Source organism: Cannabis sativa, chromosome 6 (genome assembly GCF_029168945.1).
Source record: "Cannabis sativa cultivar Pink pepper isolate KNU-18-1 chromosome 6, ASM2916894v1, whole genome shotgun sequence".
NCBI classification, from domain to species: Eukaryota; Viridiplantae; Streptophyta; class Magnoliopsida; order Rosales; family Cannabaceae; genus Cannabis; species Cannabis sativa.
Window position 1 is genome coordinate 54,969,067 of NC_083606.1, and position 21,156 is coordinate 54,990,222.

The 21,156-nt window shown below is 35.1% G+C and overlaps 3 protein-coding genes across 3 annotated transcripts in view; all 3 read left to right on the forward strand.

Moving 5' to 3' along the window:
• The first annotated feature begins 384 nt into the window (after positions 1 to 384).
• On the forward strand, positions 385 to 2,499 carry LOC133038864 (uncharacterized). Its single transcript, XM_061117303.1, has 2 exons — positions 385 to 1,169; positions 1,254 to 2,499. The coding sequence occupies exons 1-2, from the start codon at positions 1,092 to 1,094 to the stop codon at positions 1,776 to 1,778; spliced, it is 603 nt and encodes a 200-aa protein (XP_060973286.1). The 5' UTR covers positions 385 to 1,091; the 3' UTR covers positions 1,779 to 2,499.
• On the forward strand, positions 1,962 to 3,320 carry LOC133039301 (uncharacterized). The gene is made up of 5 exons (XM_061118162.1): positions 1,962 to 2,426; positions 2,503 to 2,587; positions 2,669 to 2,737; positions 2,827 to 2,947; positions 3,131 to 3,320. Exons 1-5 carry the CDS (start codon positions 1,962 to 1,964, stop codon positions 3,318 to 3,320), a joined length of 930 nt encoding a protein of 309 aa, XP_060974145.1.
• A 282-nt stretch (positions 3,321 to 3,602) lies between these two features.
• The window catches only part of LOC115725017 (DNA ligase 4), a 43,974-nt gene continuing 26,420 nt past the window's right edge, over positions 3,603 to 21,156 (forward strand). Inside the window, exons 1-15 of the mRNA XM_030654418.2 lie at positions 3,603 to 4,178; positions 4,508 to 4,599; positions 5,071 to 5,156; positions 5,230 to 5,366; positions 6,656 to 6,730; positions 7,888 to 7,979; positions 9,143 to 9,214; positions 9,764 to 9,843; positions 10,554 to 10,591; positions 10,681 to 10,687; positions 10,817 to 10,966; positions 17,246 to 17,321; positions 18,108 to 18,232; positions 18,343 to 18,377; positions 18,458 to 18,516. Coding sequence (XP_030510278.1) covers positions 3,846 to 4,178; positions 4,508 to 4,599; positions 5,071 to 5,156; positions 5,230 to 5,366; positions 6,656 to 6,730; positions 7,888 to 7,979; positions 9,143 to 9,214; positions 9,764 to 9,843; positions 10,554 to 10,591; positions 10,681 to 10,687; positions 10,817 to 10,966; positions 17,246 to 17,321; positions 18,108 to 18,232; positions 18,343 to 18,377; positions 18,458 to 18,516 — 1,457 coding nt within the window. The 5' untranslated portion in view covers positions 3,603 to 3,845. The remainder of the gene's footprint in view (positions 4,179 to 4,507; positions 4,600 to 5,070; positions 5,157 to 5,229; positions 5,367 to 6,655; positions 6,731 to 7,887; positions 7,980 to 9,142; positions 9,215 to 9,763; positions 9,844 to 10,553; positions 10,592 to 10,680; positions 10,688 to 10,816; positions 10,967 to 17,245; positions 17,322 to 18,107; positions 18,233 to 18,342; positions 18,378 to 18,457; positions 18,517 to 21,156) is intronic.

Genomic DNA, 21,156 nt, shown 5'->3' on the forward strand with positions numbered 1-21,156 from the left:
AGAGTCTGTTATTTTCGCTTTTATCCATGTATCGCACTGGTTTTGAATTTTGAGTTTTGATTTTTGCCCAATTTTATTTTAATTTTCACATAAAACATTTTCGTTTTGGGTTTAATAAAAAATAATCAAATTGTACTCTCAATTCCCAAGGCTTCGCTTTTATTTTTTGTTGCTTTCTCTGCACTTCTAGGGTTTTGTTTCCAGACCTTCAAAATTAAATTTATTCAATAATTTAAGGAAGCAAAGAAAGATAAAAGACCAACGCACACACAGACCCGAACAAATTAAAAAAAAAAAAACCCTAACATTCTGAAGGTGTGTGTAAAATAATAATGCGAATATGAATTCACTAGTATATATATATGTAACGATTATATGATCACAATCAACATCACTTTTTCATTTGTCTTTTATATTATACAATTGTTTGTTTATATATATGATCACTATCACCATTACATCATATTTAATATATTATTATTTTTTTTAAATGAACTCATAAATAAAAAATTGAAAGAAAGTCAAATCAAATTTTGTTTAGAGTATATATATTGTATATGATTATTATTTTATTTCTTTTTTTTTTTTGTAAAAAGAAATATATACATAGATGGAAGATGACAAATCATAGTGTGTAGTATTGTCTACATTATACTACATATCTATTATTTAATTTCATTTTATTTTAGAGTATTGTGGTTTCTTTTTAGTTAAATGTACAGAAAAAAAAAATATTGATGTAACTATATGCATTCATATATTCTATATATTATTTGTAAACTTTTTTTTCGTATTTAAATATTTTCCAATATATATCATTTGTATGCTATTAGATGGAACAATCTAGTGAACAATCTAATGTAAATCAAAGAGTAAGTTGGAGGAATTTGGATGTGGTAAAAACTTTTTTGGAGACTTGTATTCAAGAAGTATCTCTACATGGAAGACTTGGAAGTAGTTTAAAGCCAGATTCATGGAATAAAGTTAGACAAGTTTTGGAGACTACTCATTCTTTCTTTGCAACACAAAAGCAATTGAAGAATCATTTTGATTATCTAAAGGATAAATATCAAACATAGTTGCCAATAACTATGAAAACAGGAAATGTTTATGATCCTACAACTAATACCATTCTTATGTCTAATGCCGAGTGGGATGAGTACATTAAGGTTATTTCTCTATATCACTATTTTATAATTTAGATATTTAAGTTGCACATATTAAAATGCATTGTCTTTTGGTACTGGATATAGGCTCACCCAAAGGCAAAACCATTGAAAAGTGCTCCTTTACCCTTTCCGGATCTCTGTAAAGCGCTCTTTGATGGTACTACTGCAACTGGATTTTATGGTTGGAGTCCTAGTTGTACGATTTCTCGACCTATGAACTCATCTACATCTCCTAATATTGAGACGGATGCTTATGCTGAAGAAAATGCACCTAGTAACCAAAATGATGAAGCTGATAACACTTCTCCATCTCAATATTCAACTCCTTTAGGAGGACAAAAGAAGAAAAGAAAGCTTTCATCTCAACATGATATTGATGATAAGATGTCTGTTGCATTGGAGTTGTTAATTAAAAAGAATAGTGGTCCTGAAGTTGAGGATTGCATGGAAAAATTGGATGGACTTGGATGGGAGGAGCCTTTGTATAGTGCAACTATTGGCATACTTTGTGAAGGCGATAGCTATAGAAAAGCATGGATGAACATGAAAGACGTCAACATAATGGAGAATTGGGTTAAGGCCATGGGAAAAAAATTGGGATATTTTTGATTTAGTTAATTAAGATATAATTATATATGCTTAGATAACTTTTATTTGTTACATCATGTCATGAACATATTTTTCTTTTGTGTCTCGAACTTTATTGATCTATTATAGTTATCTATGAATGTTTCATTTTAAACCCTAGTATTGTCCTTCTAAAGTGGCTATAATTTTTTTAACAGATTTAATATGGAATTTGAGGATCAACTTTTACTCTTAATGATTTTCTATTGGTATGTACGTCGTAAACGCAACTATTTATCTAGAGTTAAAGATAATACATCAACTCTATCTGGTGCAAGATACACTTTGGAGTTGTTATATGGCTCAAATCGACAATGCATAGAGTTGATGCGGATGTCTCGTGATGCATTTGTTCATTTGTGCAATCATTTTAGACAGAGAGAATGGATTAAAGATAGTAAGCATGTATCAGTTGAAGAAAAGATAGCAATGTTTTTAACTATCATAGCACATAATGAGCGATTTGTTGTCATGAAGCGAAGATTTCAACACTCTTCACAAACTGTTCACAAATATTTTCACGAGGTTCTTGAAGCAATGATGCATTTTCCAAAAGAGATGATAGTACCCACAGTTGATCTTGATTCCAATATTCCAGCTGCTCAAAAAAATATTAGAAAAATTTTCAAGGTATTGTATTTTTAAATCATGATTGTATAAGTAAAATATGTGTCATAAAATATTTTAACTTATAAATTTATTGCAGGGGACAATTGGTGCACTTGATGGAGCACTAGTGCATGCTGTAATCCCACTTGATAAACAAACTGCTTATAGAGGAAGAGGAAAGGGTAACTGCTACCAAAATGTTCTAGCAATATGTGACTTCAACATGGTCTTTACTTATGTTTATGCAGGATGGGAATGAGTAGCACATGATTCGCGAGTTCTAAAAGAGATAGTAGCCAATCCAAATGATTGTTTTCCATTTCCTCCTCCAAGTAAGTGATTAGGGAAATGTAATTTATTGATACGATAACCTAATTATATATTTTAACTAACTCAACAATTTTATGTGTATACATTTCAGATAAGTATTACCTATGCGATGCAGCATATCCATGCTCTCGGGGATTTTTACCTCCTTATCACAATGTTCGATATTGGTTAGGAGATTATCGCCGTAGGCGTGCTGTAACAAAAGAGGAGAAGTTTAATCATGCTCACGCTCAACTTAGAAATGTTATCGAACGTTCATTTGGAGTTTTGAAAGCAAGATTTCCAATACTAGATAAGATGGCTCCATATCAATGATGTATCAATCATGTTCATTTGGAGTTTCATGTCCAAAGAGATGTTGTTATTACATGTTTTGCAATTAACAATTTTATCAGGAAGGAGCATATCAATGATGAATTATTCAATCAATTTGATCAACCTCAAGTAATCTTTGAGGAAGGACCAGAAGAACAAATAATGGAGGAAACAAATGAACCCAGTTGGAAACCAGAAGATGCACAGTTCATGAACAATTTGAGAAATGAACTTGCATTAAAGCTAATGCAAAGAAGAGGAAATAATTGATACTTTAAATTTCTTAAAATTAATTATGTTTTGCATTTGAATATTTGAATACTTTTTTTTTTTAAAATTAGATATAATATAATAAATTTATTAACATTATATAATTAAAAACTCCGAAAAATATATTCAGATGTAGAAAAAACAAACAGTCTATATATTTTACTATTCAGATTCAGATATGATATCTTATTATTCAGATGTACATTCAGATTCAGTGTCTTAATAAAAACAAATGCACCCAGGCCTAAAGAGAAATTTCATTCATTAGAAAAAAAAAAAAAACAAATAAAATGCGTATTTAAAAAAAAAATTAAAAAAATAGCCAAATTTGGCCGGACGTGCAATAAGCCTTCTGAAAAAAAAAAAAATACAAAAGTAATAACCGTTTGAGTTGTCCTTCCCTCGCAAGCTTCAGAGTCTCTCAGCACAACTCTTTCTCTCTCTCTCTGGGTTGTTTTCTCCATTTACATTGCCAAACTAAAAGCTTCCATATAAATAGAAGCATCGACCTTTAGGTGAACTTCCATGGCGGAGGAAACCAAGTTCAGTGTCCTCTGCAGTCTCTTCAACTGGATGCTCAGGAGCAAAACATCTGCTAAGAAGCGTTCCAAGTTTCGGAAATTTCTTGATAACTTCTGCAAACCCGCCGATTACTTCAGCGCTGTACGACTCATCCTCCCCAATCTGGACCGCGAGCGTGGCTCCTATGGCCTCAAGGAGTCTGTTCTAGCCACTTCCCTCATCGACGCTCTCGGCATGGCTAGGGACTCCCCTGACGCTCTTCGCCTCATCAATTGGCGCAAAGGTGGCGCAAAGACTGGTGCCAATGCTGGAAACTTTGCCCTTGTTGCCGTAGAAGTCAGTTTTTCTTTGTCCCTAACTTTTCCAACATATATTTATATTTTCTCCTCGGCTTTATTTTTTATTTTATAAAGGAATGATTTTTATTGAAAAATATTGGTAGAACATCGTGTCTACGAGCTAACTCCTACATAATGATGATCTCTTCTTTCTTTGGAAACAAAAATTATTCCTCTTTGTTTCTGGGTATAAAACCCCTTTTTAACATTTTCACATGAGTTTTTTTTTTTTTTTTCATTGGTAGTTCCATTTTGTGTTGTTACTTTTAATTATCGTTTGCCTTTGCCATATAAAGAACTTTTTCTGCAATGTTATTTGTGACATAGGTACTAGAACGTAGGCAAGGAATGACGTCTGGTGGACTAACAATCAGAGAGTTAAATGAGTTGCTTGATCGTTTGGCTTCATGTGAAAACAGGCATGTTTGAGGGGATTCTATTCTAATTGTTTTTTGTATTTTTCAGTATGTGTATTCCAATTGTTTAAAATGGTTTAGAAAATTTGGATGTTAGAGTAATAGTAAGCAAACCCTTTCTATTATTCACTAATACTTAATATCTGTTTTTTTTTCGTTATGCGGATTTGCTTTTCCAATATTATTTGTTTCTTTTCCAATTTGTTTTAAGCATCAAATTTGGTTCTCTCTACATATACGGGTTTCTCTAGATGGTTCGCATTGTTATATTGGTGTTCTTAGTTTTCAACATTAAAAAAAATGCTGTATTTTTTTGGAAGTTACCTCATTGAATTGAAGTATGTTATGAACAAATTATAATATCTCCGGGCGTTGATTTATTAATTCTTTGCATCATACTTACTGTATTTCTTTTTTCTTGGGCATTCACTACTTTATTTTATTATTTTTAATATAACATTACAATGAGAGCAGGTCTGAGAAGATTTCAGTTCTTGCTATGTTGATTAAGAAGACAAATGCACAAGAAATGAAGTGGATCATCATGATCATTTTAAAAGGTGCCACCTTTAACATTTGTAAATTTTATTTTCATGTTACTTTTCTTAACTAACTTGCATATTACTAATGTAGATTTGAAGTTAGGAATCAGTGAAAAAAGTATATTTCATGAATTCCATCCAGATGCAGAGGACTTGTTTAATGTCACCTGTGACTTGAAATTGGTTTGTGAAAAGCTTAGTGACCGAAGTCAACGGCATAAGCGGCAGGTGCAGTACAATATAAATATATTATAACTTTTAAATGTATCCATTAATTTTTAAAAATATTTAGGACCTCTGCTAGTATGAGGGAGATGATTATAAACTAATTGGCTGAGGGCTCGTTTGGAACGCCGTACTAGGTCGTATTGTATTGTATTGTATTATATTGAATTGTATTTTATGCAATATTTTTATGTAAAACTATATGTGGTATTAACTTTTATGGACACCTAAATATATAATATTTTAGTATAAATTATAGTTTAACATAGTATTATATAAAAATATGATATATAATCCAAGACAATATAATACAATACAATACGACCTAATACGGCATTCCAAACGAGCCCTGACAGGTTTATTATGTAAACCAACTCTTTTATCAGTAGCATTTATTTTGATATTATTCTTTGAAGGTATTTGTGCTGCTTTCCGAGAAATAATTATAAAGCTATTGTTTTAACCAAAGGTTTGCTTTTACATGTGTATTGCTCATGAAGAGAATCCATATAAGCCTCCCTTTGCCACTTGAGCTAGCCTCAAGTAGTGCATATGCTAGAGTTTTCTTCTTCTAAATTGTTTTATCTTTAACAAACATTCTGGATATGTCATCTTTTGTGCTGCTTTTATTTTCTTCTACTTCATCATTTCCATATAAGCCCCCCTTTGCCACTTGAGCTAGCCTCAAGTAGTGCACATGCTAGAGTTTTCTTCTTCTAAATTGTTTTATCCTTAACAAACACTCTGGATATGTCATTTTTTGTGCCGCTTTTATTTTGTTCTACTTCACCATTTCCATAACATACTTTGTATCTCTGTCTTTGAGCTGCATCTTATTTTTTGTTTTGTTTTGTTTTTGTTTTTAGACAAACATGTTAGTTTATTGCTACTTCCCTATTATAATTTTCTTGATAATCCTAAATAGTATTTATTTATTTATTTTTGATAAGTAACAGTTGACCTGATTCCAGTCCTTATATCATGTAATGAAGGAAATTGGTGGTGCCTCTTGTTTCTACTTTGTGCAATGTATATTCTCTGATGGACTAACATCACATCTTTGTTGTATAATGTCCCTTAAATTTGTATCTTTTTATTTAAAAAGAAATTTATTCTTCCTCTCCTTATATCATAGTATAAAGAGAATTGGTGGTGCTACTTGTTCCACATTTGGCCCTTAGTAACTAAACATATGTCTGCTTTTTTTTTTCTTCGTCTCTTCATTGAACTTTTCCAAATTATTTATTTTTCAAAAAGATATATCTAATAAAAGTTTATACTTGTTTTTATAGGATATTGAAGTTGGAAAGGCAGTGCGTCCTCAACTAGCTATGAGAGTTGCCGATGCAACTGTTGCATGGAAAAAGGTTTAGTTCCCTTGATGTCCTGTTTTTCTTTACACCGTTTACATTTCCCAAAAATGGGTTAGCGGTGGGCCGGGGGCTACATTTTTTTTTTTTTTAAAGTTTGATTAATCACTTATTTTGTTCTCTGTTCTCTTTGCTGCTAATTTTTGCTGACAGTGAGAACTCTTCAATAAAATTATGGTCTCGTCAATAAAATATGGTTGGAAAATCTTAAATTTAATAATCAAAAGTGATAAGCTCGTAAAACTTTAAAAGAAAAAATTTGAGAAGATAAGTTGCTGAATAGTAGTGAAAAAAACTCATATATTGCTCTTTAATTGTGTTCTCATACAAAATTTCCAACCCCTTTTCAGTTGGGGTGAGGTGCTTTTTGTAGTTAGCTCTCATGTCTCAGCTTACATTGCGGTCGACCGTCACAACTCAGCCCAATGTTAGGGACATTTGGAGGTGTCAGGACACAAAATTGGTGGTGTTGAGGTAGTGATAGTCAGGTGTCAGGTGTTCTAGTGGGATGGTGTTAACTGCCACTACTTGTACCGTTTGTGTCTTAACTACTAGTTGGGTGCATGTCAAGGTGGTACAAACCGTTCATGAACCCCTTATCCTTTGTCTTGCATAGGCATGTTGGGGAAACCCTCCCTTGCCCTTGTTTCACCCCAACTTCTCCTGTATTTATTTGGTTTTATGAAGTCAAATATTTGGACAATCCAAGTTCGTATAGGGTGCTTAGACTCCACCTGGCTAAGTTGAACTTTGATTATTAGACCATGCTTTGCTGTAGACCTTACTGGTGGCACCTACTTGGAGACCCAAGCAAGAGGATGGATTGACACTACATAATAGGCGAGCCATGGGGCGGTGGAGTGACCTTGGACCACAATGTAAGATGAGCATGAAAGCTCACTCTATATAGCACTTCTTCCCAGTTGAAAAGGAGTTGAAATTTTTTACATGAGAACACCCTTAAAGAACAATATACAAGTTCTTTTCACTACTACTTAGTAACTTTACCAACTTAAATTTCCTTGAGTCTTTTAAAGTTTTACTAATTTATCACTTAAGTTCTCATAGAACAATTTTTTCCTGCCATTCTTGCTAATGTACTTATGTTATGTCATTGTTATCTGAATCACATGCTGCAATTTTGCTGTCTTTAGCTTCATGGTAAGGAGGTGGTTGTTGAATGCAAATTTGATGGTGATCGCATACAAATTCATAAGAATGGAACTGAAATACACTACTTCTCGAGGTAGTTACACATGCTCTTTATATCTCTTTTAGCAAAATTAGCAATCATCCTCAACTTTTGAAAATTACTAAATTCTGAATCAAAATTTAGTTAAAATTAAATAGTAAAAGGCTAAAGTACAATTGTACAAATGTAAGTTTCAAACTTCAAAAATGTAAATAGAAACTAAAAAAATAGTTCAAACTCTTGTCAAATGAAAATAATGATAAACCAATCCACTTTATATAAATATATATATATATATATTTATTTATGGATAGATTAATATGTATTTTTTAATATTCATTTCAAATTTAGAATTAATTTTAGCTTCGATTATTGTGTGCTTTGTTTTGGCTGCTGTAGGTTTTAGTGTAATTTATGCTAAAACTTTTGTAACCACGGTTTTCCTCCGTCAGGAGCGTCACAAGTGAGGGTTTTCAATATATAACGGGGGAGGCCAATCTTAGACAAATGGTCTCCTTCTCTCTTTTTATTTTTTTTTTATTTTTTTTAAAAAATTAGAATTTATTTTATATTTTCTATATTTTTTTAACAGTTCTGTTTAAATTTGACGAATTTATTTATTATTCAAATTTGTGTGGGGGTTGGGGTTGGAAGATTATTACAAACTTAGATTGAAAATGAAACCAGGTGCTTCATTCTATTTCATATTGACTCAACACGCTCCTAGCAATCTCTGATAGTCTTTATTTCTTCCAATCGTACAGCCTACATGATGTTAGTTAAATTAAATTTTATTTTCTTTTTATGACATTATCCGAGAGTTTATTACTTGAGTTTCAAGCATGCCGTGCATCTGGAGGAGGAGCTTTGGGAAAGAATTAAGTTGGGTAGCTTCTGTGGTTGAAAAATGTTAAAGAGTTAAATTTTTTGTTTTTATTATTTTTTTTGAGGACAACTTCGGAGATGATAGGATAAGTTGAATAATAATTATGAATCTTTTGTTTTTGGGTTTGTGTGGTTTTAAGTTTTATTTTCCACCTCTTACATGTTTTATTTTGACTCATAAACGCAAGTTTTCTTAGCAAGAAAAGTAATACATATTGTACGCTTAAGCATTGTCAATTTACTTTATTTTTATCCTCAAGTGATTGCATATTGAGTGATGAAATTGATTGTGCATATTTATGTGGATCTGTAATATTTTTCATCACATGCAGAAATTTTCTTGATCACTCTGAATATGGACATGCAATGTCAGACGTCATTGTGCGAAATGTTACTGCTGATAGGTACATATGAATATGCAAGTACAATTTTTCTATATATATATTTATATATAAACATATGCATATATCGTTTTTCTAGATGACTGTTTGGAACCTGATTTGAAAGCTTAGGTAGAACTAACAATATTTGCGCACCCTTGATTTGCTGAAAGAAATTAACACTAGAAGAAATATTGAAATTATGATACTTACAGTCTTATCAAATAATGTTGTGATTATACATTTATGGTTGCTTGGCTGTTGCATATTTCAAGGTGCATATCAGATGCAAACAATTTTTTATTTATTTATGTAAAAGAATGATGGTATTGGTACCTAAGAGACAGAGGATGCCAGAAAAATGAATTATGAATTATAGGAGTCTGAGATCCTTCATTCTTTGTTTTTCCCATTTGATTGTTTTCTTTGGAGGATGATCAAGTGGGCATACACATTAGTAAATTATATGCTTTTATGCATACTGGTAAAGTAAAGGAAACATATGCAATGAAATTTACTGTCTTAAAGTCTTACTTTGCTTGCTGTTCATATGTTTCCTTGGAATGTTGTCAGGTGTATACTAGATGGTGAAATGTTGGTCTGGGACACATCTTTAAATCGCTTTGCTGAGTTTGGTTCAAATCAAGAAATAGGTCTTCCTTTACTTTTTGATTCATACTAGCACTTATGCTACCCTTTTCGTCATCATAGGAGTTGGCAAGAATATACTCTCAGCCTTGGTCTTTTGTTGTGGTTTTGGCGAGTAGCGGCATTAGTCATTCGCTTTGAACATCGATGATGGAAATGCGGGCTTTCATTATGTAGTCTTAGTCGAGTTTTATGGCGGCTAGCCAATATTTCCCTTTTCGTCATCAGATCAATCGAATTTCACGACGGGTAGCTAAGACGTCTCGTTTCATACATAATCAATTGGTCACACACTCACTCAACAGGAGGCACCAGAGGAAGTTAGTCTCTTTACAAGAGAGCTTAAAACACATTTAGCCGGAGTCCTACATACATTTTCGGTGAATGTTCTTGAATCCATGCATAAGAATCATTACTGGGAATTGAATGTGAGAATCTCTGGTGCCTCCTGCTATCGTGTGTGCGATACAATGATAGAATTCGTCTGAAAATGGACACCTTGGCTACTCTTTGCGAAACTTGGTTAATCCGACGACGCCGTGGGGAAACCTTGGCTAGTTACCACAAAACTCAGTTGAGATGTTGTAGTGAAAGTATTCGTGTAGCTACTTGCTGACGCCATTGCAAAGGACCAGGGCCGAGAGTATATTCCTCCAAACTCCTCCAATGATAGAAGATACCATGTACTATTTACATAAATATTGCTTCTTTACAGCCAAGGCAGCAAGGGAAGGGTTTGATAGTGATCGACAGGTTTCTTTCCGTTATTCTATGTTTACAAAACTTCAAGGTTAAACCTGTTATAATTAATTCTTATAATTGTTACTTTTCTTTGAATGCAGTTATGTTGTATCCTCAACGTATGAGTTATTGAGGATCTTACTCTACTTTCATTGTTAAATGTGTATATGAGGTGGACTGTATGATAAAAGAATACTTATACTAGTCTTTTTGGGACCTTGACATGAGTATGACTAGATGTTGCATTTGATATTCTTTATGTCGGCGATACTAGTGTAATTCATCAGAGCTTGAAGGAACGACACGAGCTTCTTCAAAAGATTGTAAAGCCCTTGAAGGGTCGCCTTGAATTCTTAGTACCTAATGGTGGAACTCATTATCCTCCTGGTAAAGGAAATCTGTTTATACTATTAAGTCCAATGGTCCATTTATATGTTATTTAACCTCTATATACAAGTGTTATTTCATTTCTATAAAATATATGTTTTTAAATAAGTTGATATCCTTTTCAGTAGATATATGTTTGGTAGATTGTCCACACATAATAGCAAAGATTTCCTATGAACAACAGAAACAAAGAAAGTCCTTTCGTATGCTCTCTTCTCTTTCCTCTTTTTGAGAGATGGCCATGCACACGAGGGGATTCCACGACCCTTTTGGTCATGGATTGCACCAAAACCCCCTGGTTTTAGGAAGAAAAAAGGTCACTAGCCCACTGGTTCTAGCTGGAAAATTGTTTTTGGTCCTTTTGTGGACTAGGGACTCCATAAATATTGGAGCCTTTGAATTGAATACAAGGTGTTTATGTTCACTTTGTCAAGGGACGATGGCTCAGTTAGAATATGTGAAAGAGCTAGACATTTTGGATACAAAATTTCAGTAATCATTGATGCAGTGGATTGGATGATCAACGCTATGGAGGAACTGATGAAGAAAGACGGGCACCAAAGGCTTTGTTTCAAAAGGTCCTTTAGGAACAACTCTGGGAGTTTCATGGAGTGGTTTACTAACTAACATTAAGGGAGCTTTTTTGAAACTTTTTGTTTTGAAGGATAACAAGATGAACATGGTGATTATACCAGAAGATGAAAAGGCAAATAGTTGGTCAAACCTTCTAGATTGTCTCAACGGGGTGATGAAGAGGAATTCTAGTACGTCTCATGGCATCAAGGGGCAGCAGAATAAGAAGGTTAATGGAGGGGGTACATCGAAACAAAACTTGTGGGCTGACGTAGTCAAACAATCGACTAAACCAGTCCCAAAGTGTAAGCATAAGAAGGAGAAAACAATGGTGTTCTTTCCAAAGATTAACCTTGCCTTCAAACCAAAAAACCAATTCCCGACAAAGAGATTCAATTTGCCAAAGTTATTCGAAGACATGCACTCTAAGGGGCAACCAAGAGACTTGAGGACAGCAAGGATCCTTACAAGGGATAACACTCATGCGACTTGCAATGTGATATTTTATAATATATCAAGGGAGTTGGAAAGTGGCTTGAGGTCAGTGGTCAGTCAATTTTTTTGACGATAGATTAATTATTTGGTGTAGAGATGGGAACGAAAGGGATGAACAGACTAATATCCAAAGTATGGCAGTCCCAGGGGCTCAATCTGAAGTAACTTTTTCTCAATGGAGTTGGGATCTTCAAAGAAAAGATATTAAGATCGAATGTCGTGGCTCTTGGATTGGTGTTCAAGGTTTACCCTTGAATCTTTGTGATGTGAGAACGTTCAGGAAAATCGGTGCTCTTTGTGGCGGGTTACTTGATGTGGACAAAGACACTCTTAAATCAAATGCTCTTTCCCATCTTAGACTCCAATTAATGGGCGATGAATATGGTTTTGTCCCTGAATCACTAGCTTTATAACATGAAGACTTTGTTATTGATCATAAGCTATTTAAACTTAATGATCTAAGTTATAAGTTCCATGGATACTTTAACACATGTTGTTATCAAGATAGTGTATTGGCAAAGGAACAAAGGATCAATGGAGAAGTAGAAACCATTACAAGTGAGATGGTGAAGTGTTGGAGGTTGTGAATGAAGGAGAGAGGCGTGAAGAAGGGCCCCCAGTCGTGGTCGGTAGTGAAACAAAGATATCGACTTAAATAAATTCCCAAGTGTCTCTAGAAATCAGGGAGGAGTCGGTGCTGGAGCCTGGAGGAAGGGCGGCTATTTCATATAGAGAGTCAGACAATTGAGGAGGCTGGCGTTCTTGCTGCTGGACCGGATTTAGAGGAGCATTTACTGTTTGTAGATGAGATTTTTACTTTTAAGAATGATAGCTGACCTACTATTTATGATTCACTGGTAAAAACGTTCTCCAAAACAGAGACACGAGAAGTAAGGAAGGCGGTTAGTCTTCAGTCTATTTTCAAGCTGCTATTAAATAGTTTTAATGTCCCACATGTGGTAAAAAATCTTGAGATGAGTGCCTTTCGAAATATTATTGGCACGTGTGTGCCCGCAATAAAGGAAAACTTAAATCTAATGGGCCCGAATTTGGTAGGCCAGAGTTTTCTTGGTCACATTAATACTCTTTTGAGTTTAACAAATCTGAAGGTGGGTTGTGAAAATTCTTTAATGGGTCAGATATTTATACGTTGGACTAATTACTATATTGGCATAGAATTTCAATCTTAGGAATTCTAACTTAAAACTTGCGAGTAGATTGAACTTGGAGGGCATGATGGAAAGGAAGGTGTTAGAAGACATGACTCCTAAAAAAAAAAAAGGAACGAGAACAGGTTTTACAAGAATTCTTCGAAGGATTGCTTAAAACTGTTCGTCCAAAGATGCGTATCAATTTCAAAAGAGCAATTATTAATTTTTGGGAAGAGTTTGAGTTTAAAGGCAAGGTGCAATCTAATCCAACTCAGTACTGCATGTCTCTGAAGATGATATAACAAATGAAGAGAAACCAATTAGTGAACACAAGCTAATAGTATATACAAGGAAAAGGAAAGCCATAAGCCTTGAGAGTGTAGCGTTGTCGAAAACTCTAGAGGAGATTCTTACACATGAAGGCGAGGAAGAAGATGACCCCATAGGTGAAGAAATTCTTGATTTTAGCTCTGATAGTGATTGCTCAGAAGCAGTAGATGTGGATTTGGAGGAAGAAGACACAAAAGAAAATGATGAAATCTTGTGTAATATCAATGAACTTTGGAAGGAGCCAGGTGATAGAAGGGAATCAGAGCCAGGTAGTTCTTCGCAGCCTCAATTTGTGCATGCTTTGGCGGATCTGGGTATGGAGATAATTCTCAATGAAGAATTAACTTGTCAGAGGATGGCAAAAGACAAGTTAGGAAGGAAAAGTTGTAGAGAATTAAAAAACCTAGCTTTTAACATAAACTATGATAAAAGTCAGAAAAAGAGGGGCTTTGGAGAAGGAATTAATGAAGATACTTTCCCGGAGTTTTAGAGGGAGTGGAAATAAGGAGAAGATGAAAGCAATAAAGGCGACGATTTGTAAGGTGAATCCGGATATGGTGATTCTACAAGAATTGAAAAAGGAAAATGTAGACAAAAACTTCATTGGAAGTATTTGGAGGTCTTGTTCTAAAGCTCGGATACTCATCCCAGCTATTGGAAGGTTGGGAGGTACTTGTTTAATTTGGGGCACAAGGAGCATCACGGTTTTGGACTCTTTAGTTGGTGAATTTTTTATTTCAATCTTGATATAGGCTGAAGGTAAAAAGCCGTGGTGTATCTCGGGTGTTTAAGTGGGATGAGATGGCTGGCCTTAGCTTAATTTCTGGGGAGACATGGTGTTTAAGTAGGGATTTCAATGTGGTGAGGAGAGTCCAAGAGAAGCTGAGTAGTAGCTCTTATACTAAGAGCATGAAGATGTTTGACGAAGACAAAGTGAAAAGAGCAGTTTTTAGTTGTGATTGCAACAAGGTACCAAGACCCGATGGTTTCAATTTGGCTTCTTTTTAGAAGAATTGGGAGGTCTTGTAAGATAAATTAATGCAAAATTTCCAATGTCTTCGAGAAGGATGGACGAATTTTAGGAAGTGTTGATGAAACTAACATTTGCTTAATTCCAAAAAAGTTTAACAATTGTCAAGTTGAGGATTTTAGACAGATCAACCTCATTACAAGTGTCTACAAGATCGTAGCTAAAGTCCTTGCCTACAGACTCAGGGGGTTTTAAGTGAAACAATTTTGGAAACTCAATCGGCCATTGTGGAGGACCGACAGATACTTGGTTCGGTGTTGGTTGCCAATGAAACAGTGCAGGACTACAAAAGTAGATGCATGAGTTGGTTGGTTTTATAAATAGATTTTGAAAAGGCGTATGATCGGTTAGAAAGATTTTCTAGACTTGATTATGTTAAACAAGTGCTTTGGTGAAACATGGAGAAAATGGATTAGATGATGTATATCATCGACATCATTCTCTATATTCATTAACGGTAGACCAAGAGGAAACTTTAAAGGCTCTAGGGGCCTTAGACAAAGTGATCCTCTCTCACCTTTCCATTTCAATTTGGTAGCAGACGTCCTTTGGAGGATGGTGATCAAGGTAGCAAGCTTAGGTAACTTCTCTGGTTTTATAGTTGGGAAAAAGAAGATTCAAGTTACTCATTTACACTTAGCAGATGATACTCTTTTCTCGTGAATGATGAGACATCTCTTTAGAAGTCGTTTTGGTTAGTTGAAGCATTTTCTGCTATTTCTTGGTTAAAAGTCAACTTAAACTAGAGCCAGTCGTTGGGACTTTGCATGGTTGAGGGGGTAGTTGCACAATGTGCTTCTCTAGTTGGTTGCGAAGTGGGAAGTAGGCCACTGAAGTATTTAGGTATGCCTTTGGGGGACTTGGGGGACTCACCTAGGAAATGGGGTTTTTGGGAACTGATCTTAGACAAGTGTGCTAAGAGGCTGGAGGGATAGAAATTCTCATTCTTATCAAGGGGAGGTAGGCTAACCCTCATCCAATCAGTTCTTGCTTCACTTCTCACATATTTTGTGTCTCTTTAAAGTACCAAAGAGAGTTATCAATACTCTGGAGAAAATGACTAGAGATTTCTTATGGGAAGGAGGTGATTTAGGAGGTGAACACTTGGTGGCTTGGGAGGAAGTATGGAGACCTCGTGAGGAAGGGGGTTTGGGTACTGAGAGATTGGAAGTAAGAAATAGAGTAATGCTAATGTAATGGTTGTGGCGTTTTCCACTAGAACCCAACTCGTTATGGCACAAGGTGATTGCGAGTCGATACAGAGAGGCAGACAATAGGTGGGATTCAAACAAAGGAGTACGCTTGTCTTCTAAGGGGCCTTGGTGAGATATTTCTGATCTATATGAAACATTCCTGGAATTGGTACATTTTAAAGTGGGAAGAGGGGATAGGATTCGCTTTTGGGAAGATGTATAGATGGGGAACTCATCTTTGAAAAATGTTTATCCAGATTTAGCTAGAATTTAAGTGGAGAAAAATGGTAGCATATAAGAGTTTGTAGTGGATGAGGGGATGGTTGGCGGTTTTGTTGAGAATTGGGACTTTAAATTCAGAAGGAATTTGTTGGATAGGGAAGTTCCTAGTCTTATATCAATGCTACAGCAGCTAGAGCATGTGAAAGTGACCAGTGTGGTGGATGATTGTAGAATTTGAAACCAGATCAAGTAGGTGTCTTTTCTTGTAAATCAGCTTTTAGGTGGTTCACTTCAAATCTGCTCCATAGTGGGTTGGAATGGACTAAGATTTTGTGGAAAAACAGTGTTCCTTCGAAAGTGAAAATGTTTGGCTGGTTAGTGGCGTTGGGCAAAATTAGTGTTCATGATAGAGTGCAAAAGAGAGGTCTTATCGTTCCATCTCTTTTGGCTGGTGTGTCTGCTGTAAAAGAAGTGGAGAAGACGTGGTGCATCTGTTTATGGACTGTCCTTTTATCCGCAATTTATGGTTTAAATTGCTAGAGGAATTTGGTTTGGTTTGGTTTGGGTCCTCTCGGGTTCTGTCCAACAAATGATAACAAGTAAGTTGGTTGGCTGCAGACGTAAGACAAAGCTTTGGAGAACAGCGATTTTGGCAACATTTCAGGCTGTTCGGTTGGAAAGAAATGCTAGGGTATTTGACGATTCTGAAAGTTCAGATGTGGTGATCCTTTGGGATAAAATTAAATTTTGGACAGCCACTTGGGTTTATAAATCCAAACACTTTGAGGAACTTTCCTTCTTAGACCTGACGAGGGAATGGAAAACACTGTTGTAAAGGAACAATTTCTGTGATGTTTCTGTTTTTGGGTTGTGTGCTTTGTTTTTGGTTGTCATTTTTAGTGTATTTCTCGCTAAAACGTATGTAACCACGGTTTTCCTCCGTCACAAATGAGAGCCCTCAACATATAACGGGGCAGGGGCCAGTCTAAGACATGTGGTCTCTTTCTCTTTATAAAAAAAAAGCAAAGATTTCCTATGCCCTAGCATCCGACTCAATTTTGGATTTACTAAGTTCTAAATGTAATGACTTAGTTTGGGCTGGGAGTTTGCTGTGTAGTTAATCAATTAGATGTTTCCATATTTTTCGACCTAATCTTATGATTTCTGGTGTGTTGACAATATGATACATGGCATTTTAAAAAAATATTTCTTATGATTTGACAAACAAATATATGTTTAGAATACTTTGTAAGTAGGTTGGATCTTACCTTTGCTAGTTTTGTAGGTGAAGCTTGTTGGTCGCGCATTGCTCATAATGTGGATGATGTTGAGAGATTTTTCAAGGAAACCATTGAAAATAGGTAAGCATCATGCTGAATTTGTTATATTTCTATGCTTGAGTGTCTAAGCAATCTATTCACATTTGTCATCATAAAGATTTAAGATCCTAAAGACCTTAATATCATAAATATCATTGCGATCAACATGTACAACTGTGCGTGAAAAGATTCTTTTTTATCTGTTCTATTTCATATAAATTTCATTTTAACATTGTAGCTGGTATTTCATGCGGATTAAAGTTTCTGTAGTGTTATTTTTGTCATTGACAAATGAATACATGCTATTTTTAGGGACTAAACAATATACTCAACTCGTGTCAAAAAAAAAAAAAACTTGCTGCTTTATATAATTTTGTTTTACAATGCTTACCAAAGCTAGCCCTATGCTCAATTTTGGCCTTTTTTTAATGACCATTTTAATACTTGTAAATAGTTAGCATAAGGTGCGGTGCATGAATGAGCGTTTGAGCAAAGGTTGACTTTGATAGGTTTAAAGTGGTATTTTCTTTTCATTGAAACTTAAACAATCTCTTTGTTTATTCAAAATAGTTGCAGAGGAGGTAGTGGATTCATGTCCTCAGAAAATCTTTTAAATTGGTCCAGACACTCCAAATAGTGATTTTATTTTTGATTTCACACTTTGTAGTGTAAGCTGATTCCAGTTTTCCAATAAAATACCATAATTGAATGAAATCATGACTACTTATTTGTCAATGATACTTAAAATTATGAGTCACATGAAATTCAATGTCACCATTATTTGCCTGCTTGATTTGTTTGAATAATATGTCCTTTATATTTTTAAAGAGACGAAGGGATTGTTCTAAAGGATCTTGGCTCTAAATGGGAACCTAGTGATCGAAGTGGAAAGTGGTTGAAATTGAAGCCTGATTATGTTCGTGCTGGTTCGGATCTGGACGTTCTTATTGTAGGTTTGTAATTTGCTTCACCATGTATAAATCGAAGAAACTTATATATATTCAAGAATCTCGAAGTGTTTGTGTAATTGTTTTTTTTTTTTCGTTTGTGTAATTGTTATTAGGAGGATATTATGGTTCTGGACGTCGTGGAGGAGAGGTAAATTTTCTTTTCATATTTCATATATATATATATTTGATTGGGCCATGGTTTACTAAGAAAATACAATCTTAGTGTAGGTAGCTCAATTCTTGGTTGGCCTTGCAGAACGTCCTGCCCCAAATACACATCCAAGGCGGTAAGTAATTTGAATTTATTGAAGCTAACTTGTCTGCAGTAGGATTTTCTTTTAGTTTAGGCTGTATGGGACATCATTGCTTATATAAAGAATAAATTTTATTGTGATGCTTACGTCACAACCACGGTGCACTATATCTCTCTCTCTCTCTCCCTCTCTTTTATGTTTAAAAACACTAGGTACATATTTTATGAATGAAAAAAAGCAGAATTTTATTATCATCCTTTTTGATATAACCCCCAGTGATATACAGCTCCATAATATAGAGAAATAACATGGGTCCTTAATAGTTTGGAGATGAAAATAACTTAATTTATTGGTCCTTTGACCACGGTTTTGTGTGTATTTTCTTTTGGTTGCTGCATTTTAGTGTAATTTTTGCTAATATTATGTAACCACGGTTTTCCTCCGCCACAAGTGAGAGTTTTTCACTACATAACAGGGAGGAGCTAGTCTAAGACATGTCTAAGACAAGTGGCCCCTCTCTCTTTCTCAAAAAAAAATTATGGGTCCTTTAATTGTTGTGTTTACCATGGAATATTCTGATTTATTAATGAGGCAAATGGACATCACTTCAATAGATTCTTGTTTGATAGTAAGGTGGGAGGCAGTAAGCACAGGTCTTGTTCATGGAGAACAGCAATCATGGCTGTGTTGTGGGCTGTTTGGTTAGAAAGAAATAATAGAATTTTTGAAGTATCTGAAAGTTTAGTAGAGGATTTGTGGGAAAGAATTAGATTTTTGACAGCCACTTTGGTGTACAAGACTAGACATTTTGAACACTTGTCATTCTTAGACTTAAGTAGAGAATGGAGAACTTTGATGTAATTTTTCAATTAGGACTAATGTTAGTGCTGTTTTTTCACTTTGTGTCCGGTCTTGCTTTTGTGCTTGTTTTAGTATGTTTTATGCTAAAACTCATGTATCCACGGTTTTCCTCTGCCACAAGTGAGAGGGCCTTCAATATATTAATGGGTAGGAGCCAGTCTAAGATAATGGCCTCTGTTTCTTTTTCAAAAAAAAAAAAGATCAATAGATTCTGAAATGGTTTGCATATATTTGTTAGCATTAGTATGATATCACCTCGCTATGAATGGTGATTGGCGAAAAAATTGTTACCAACTGTTAGATATTAGATGTATATTAGCTGTAAGAGAATTAGATATTTAGCAGATATTTAGTAGATATTTAGTAGATATTTAGTTTCCTAACTCTGTATATAAATATGTATTATTCTATGAAATCTACACACAATTTCGAATCACTATTTTCTACATTGTGATTCAAAATTCGAAATTCGAAATTAGGGTTCTGAAAAAAAAAAAAAAAAATAAAAAAAATTAGGGTTTGAGTTTAGGGTTGTTTTTTTTCGAAAATCCTATTTGGAGTGAAGATTTTTTCTCACCGCCCACATAAGAGGACTGCCCAGCCTCCGATCTACGAACCACCGAAGTCCGGTCGCCGGATTCCTCGCGCGTGGGGCTCACGCGCCGCCTGAAGCTTCTGCGCGTGGGGCTCACGCGCCGGCGCGTGGAGGCGCGTGTGACGGCGCCTTCGACGGCGTTCTGTTGCCGATTCTTCACTGGGTTCTTCTAAGCCCACTCGCATCTGTTCTAGGTTGTAATTCGGTATTTGTTTGTCTTCTTCGTGTTTGGGTGTTCATTCTTTGGTGTTCTTTTGTTTTTTTTCTCTGTCCTTTGTGTTTGCTTTTGAGATTATCGCAGAGATGAGATCAGATTCAAAATCAGTTGTTGTTTCTGATGTTGTTCCCGTGATGTCTAAAATCACGGATCATAAGTTGATTGGTTCGAATTATTTGGAATGTAGTAAGACGATTCAACTGTATCTGAGGAGTATTGATAAAGATGATCACTTGATTGACGATCCTCCCCAAAAAAAGACGATTCAAGAAAAATATGGCTCCGTGAGGATGCTTGCTTGTTCCTTCAAATTTGAAATTCTATCGATAATGAGGTAATTAGTTTGATTAATCATTGTGAATTGGTTAAAGAACTAATGGGTTACTTGGAGTTTTTGTATTCTGGCAAAGACAACATATCTCGCATATATGATGTTTGCAAAGCTTTTTATCGCGCGGAGAAACAAGATAAGTCTCTTATGAATTATTTTATGGCTTTCAAGAAAACATATGAAGAACTTAATGTGCTATTACCGTTTAGTCCTGATGTAAAAGTTCAACAGCGCCAACGAGAACAGATGGCTATTATGAGTTTTCTTGCAGGACTCTCATCTGAATTTGACTCTGCAAAGTCACAAGTTCTCTCTAGTTCTGATGTCTCCTCTTTACAAGATGTGTTTACTCGTGTTCTTCGCACAGAGACTACCTCTTCAACTCTTCTGAATAGCGCCTTGGTGAGTCGTAATAATTCTGCTCCGGAAAGAAACTCTACTCCAAGTGGATTTAAAGGAGGTAATTCACAAGGACCTGATAACCGCACACCAAATTCTGGGAGTATCATGTGCAATTATTGTAAGAAACCAGGCCACACCAAGTTCGAGTGTAGGAAGTTACAATTTAAGAATCGACAACAACACTCTGCCAATATTGCAAGCACTAGTGATGCATCTGACAAATCGGTCCTTATTTCTGCTGATGAATTTGCCAAGTTCTCAAGGTAT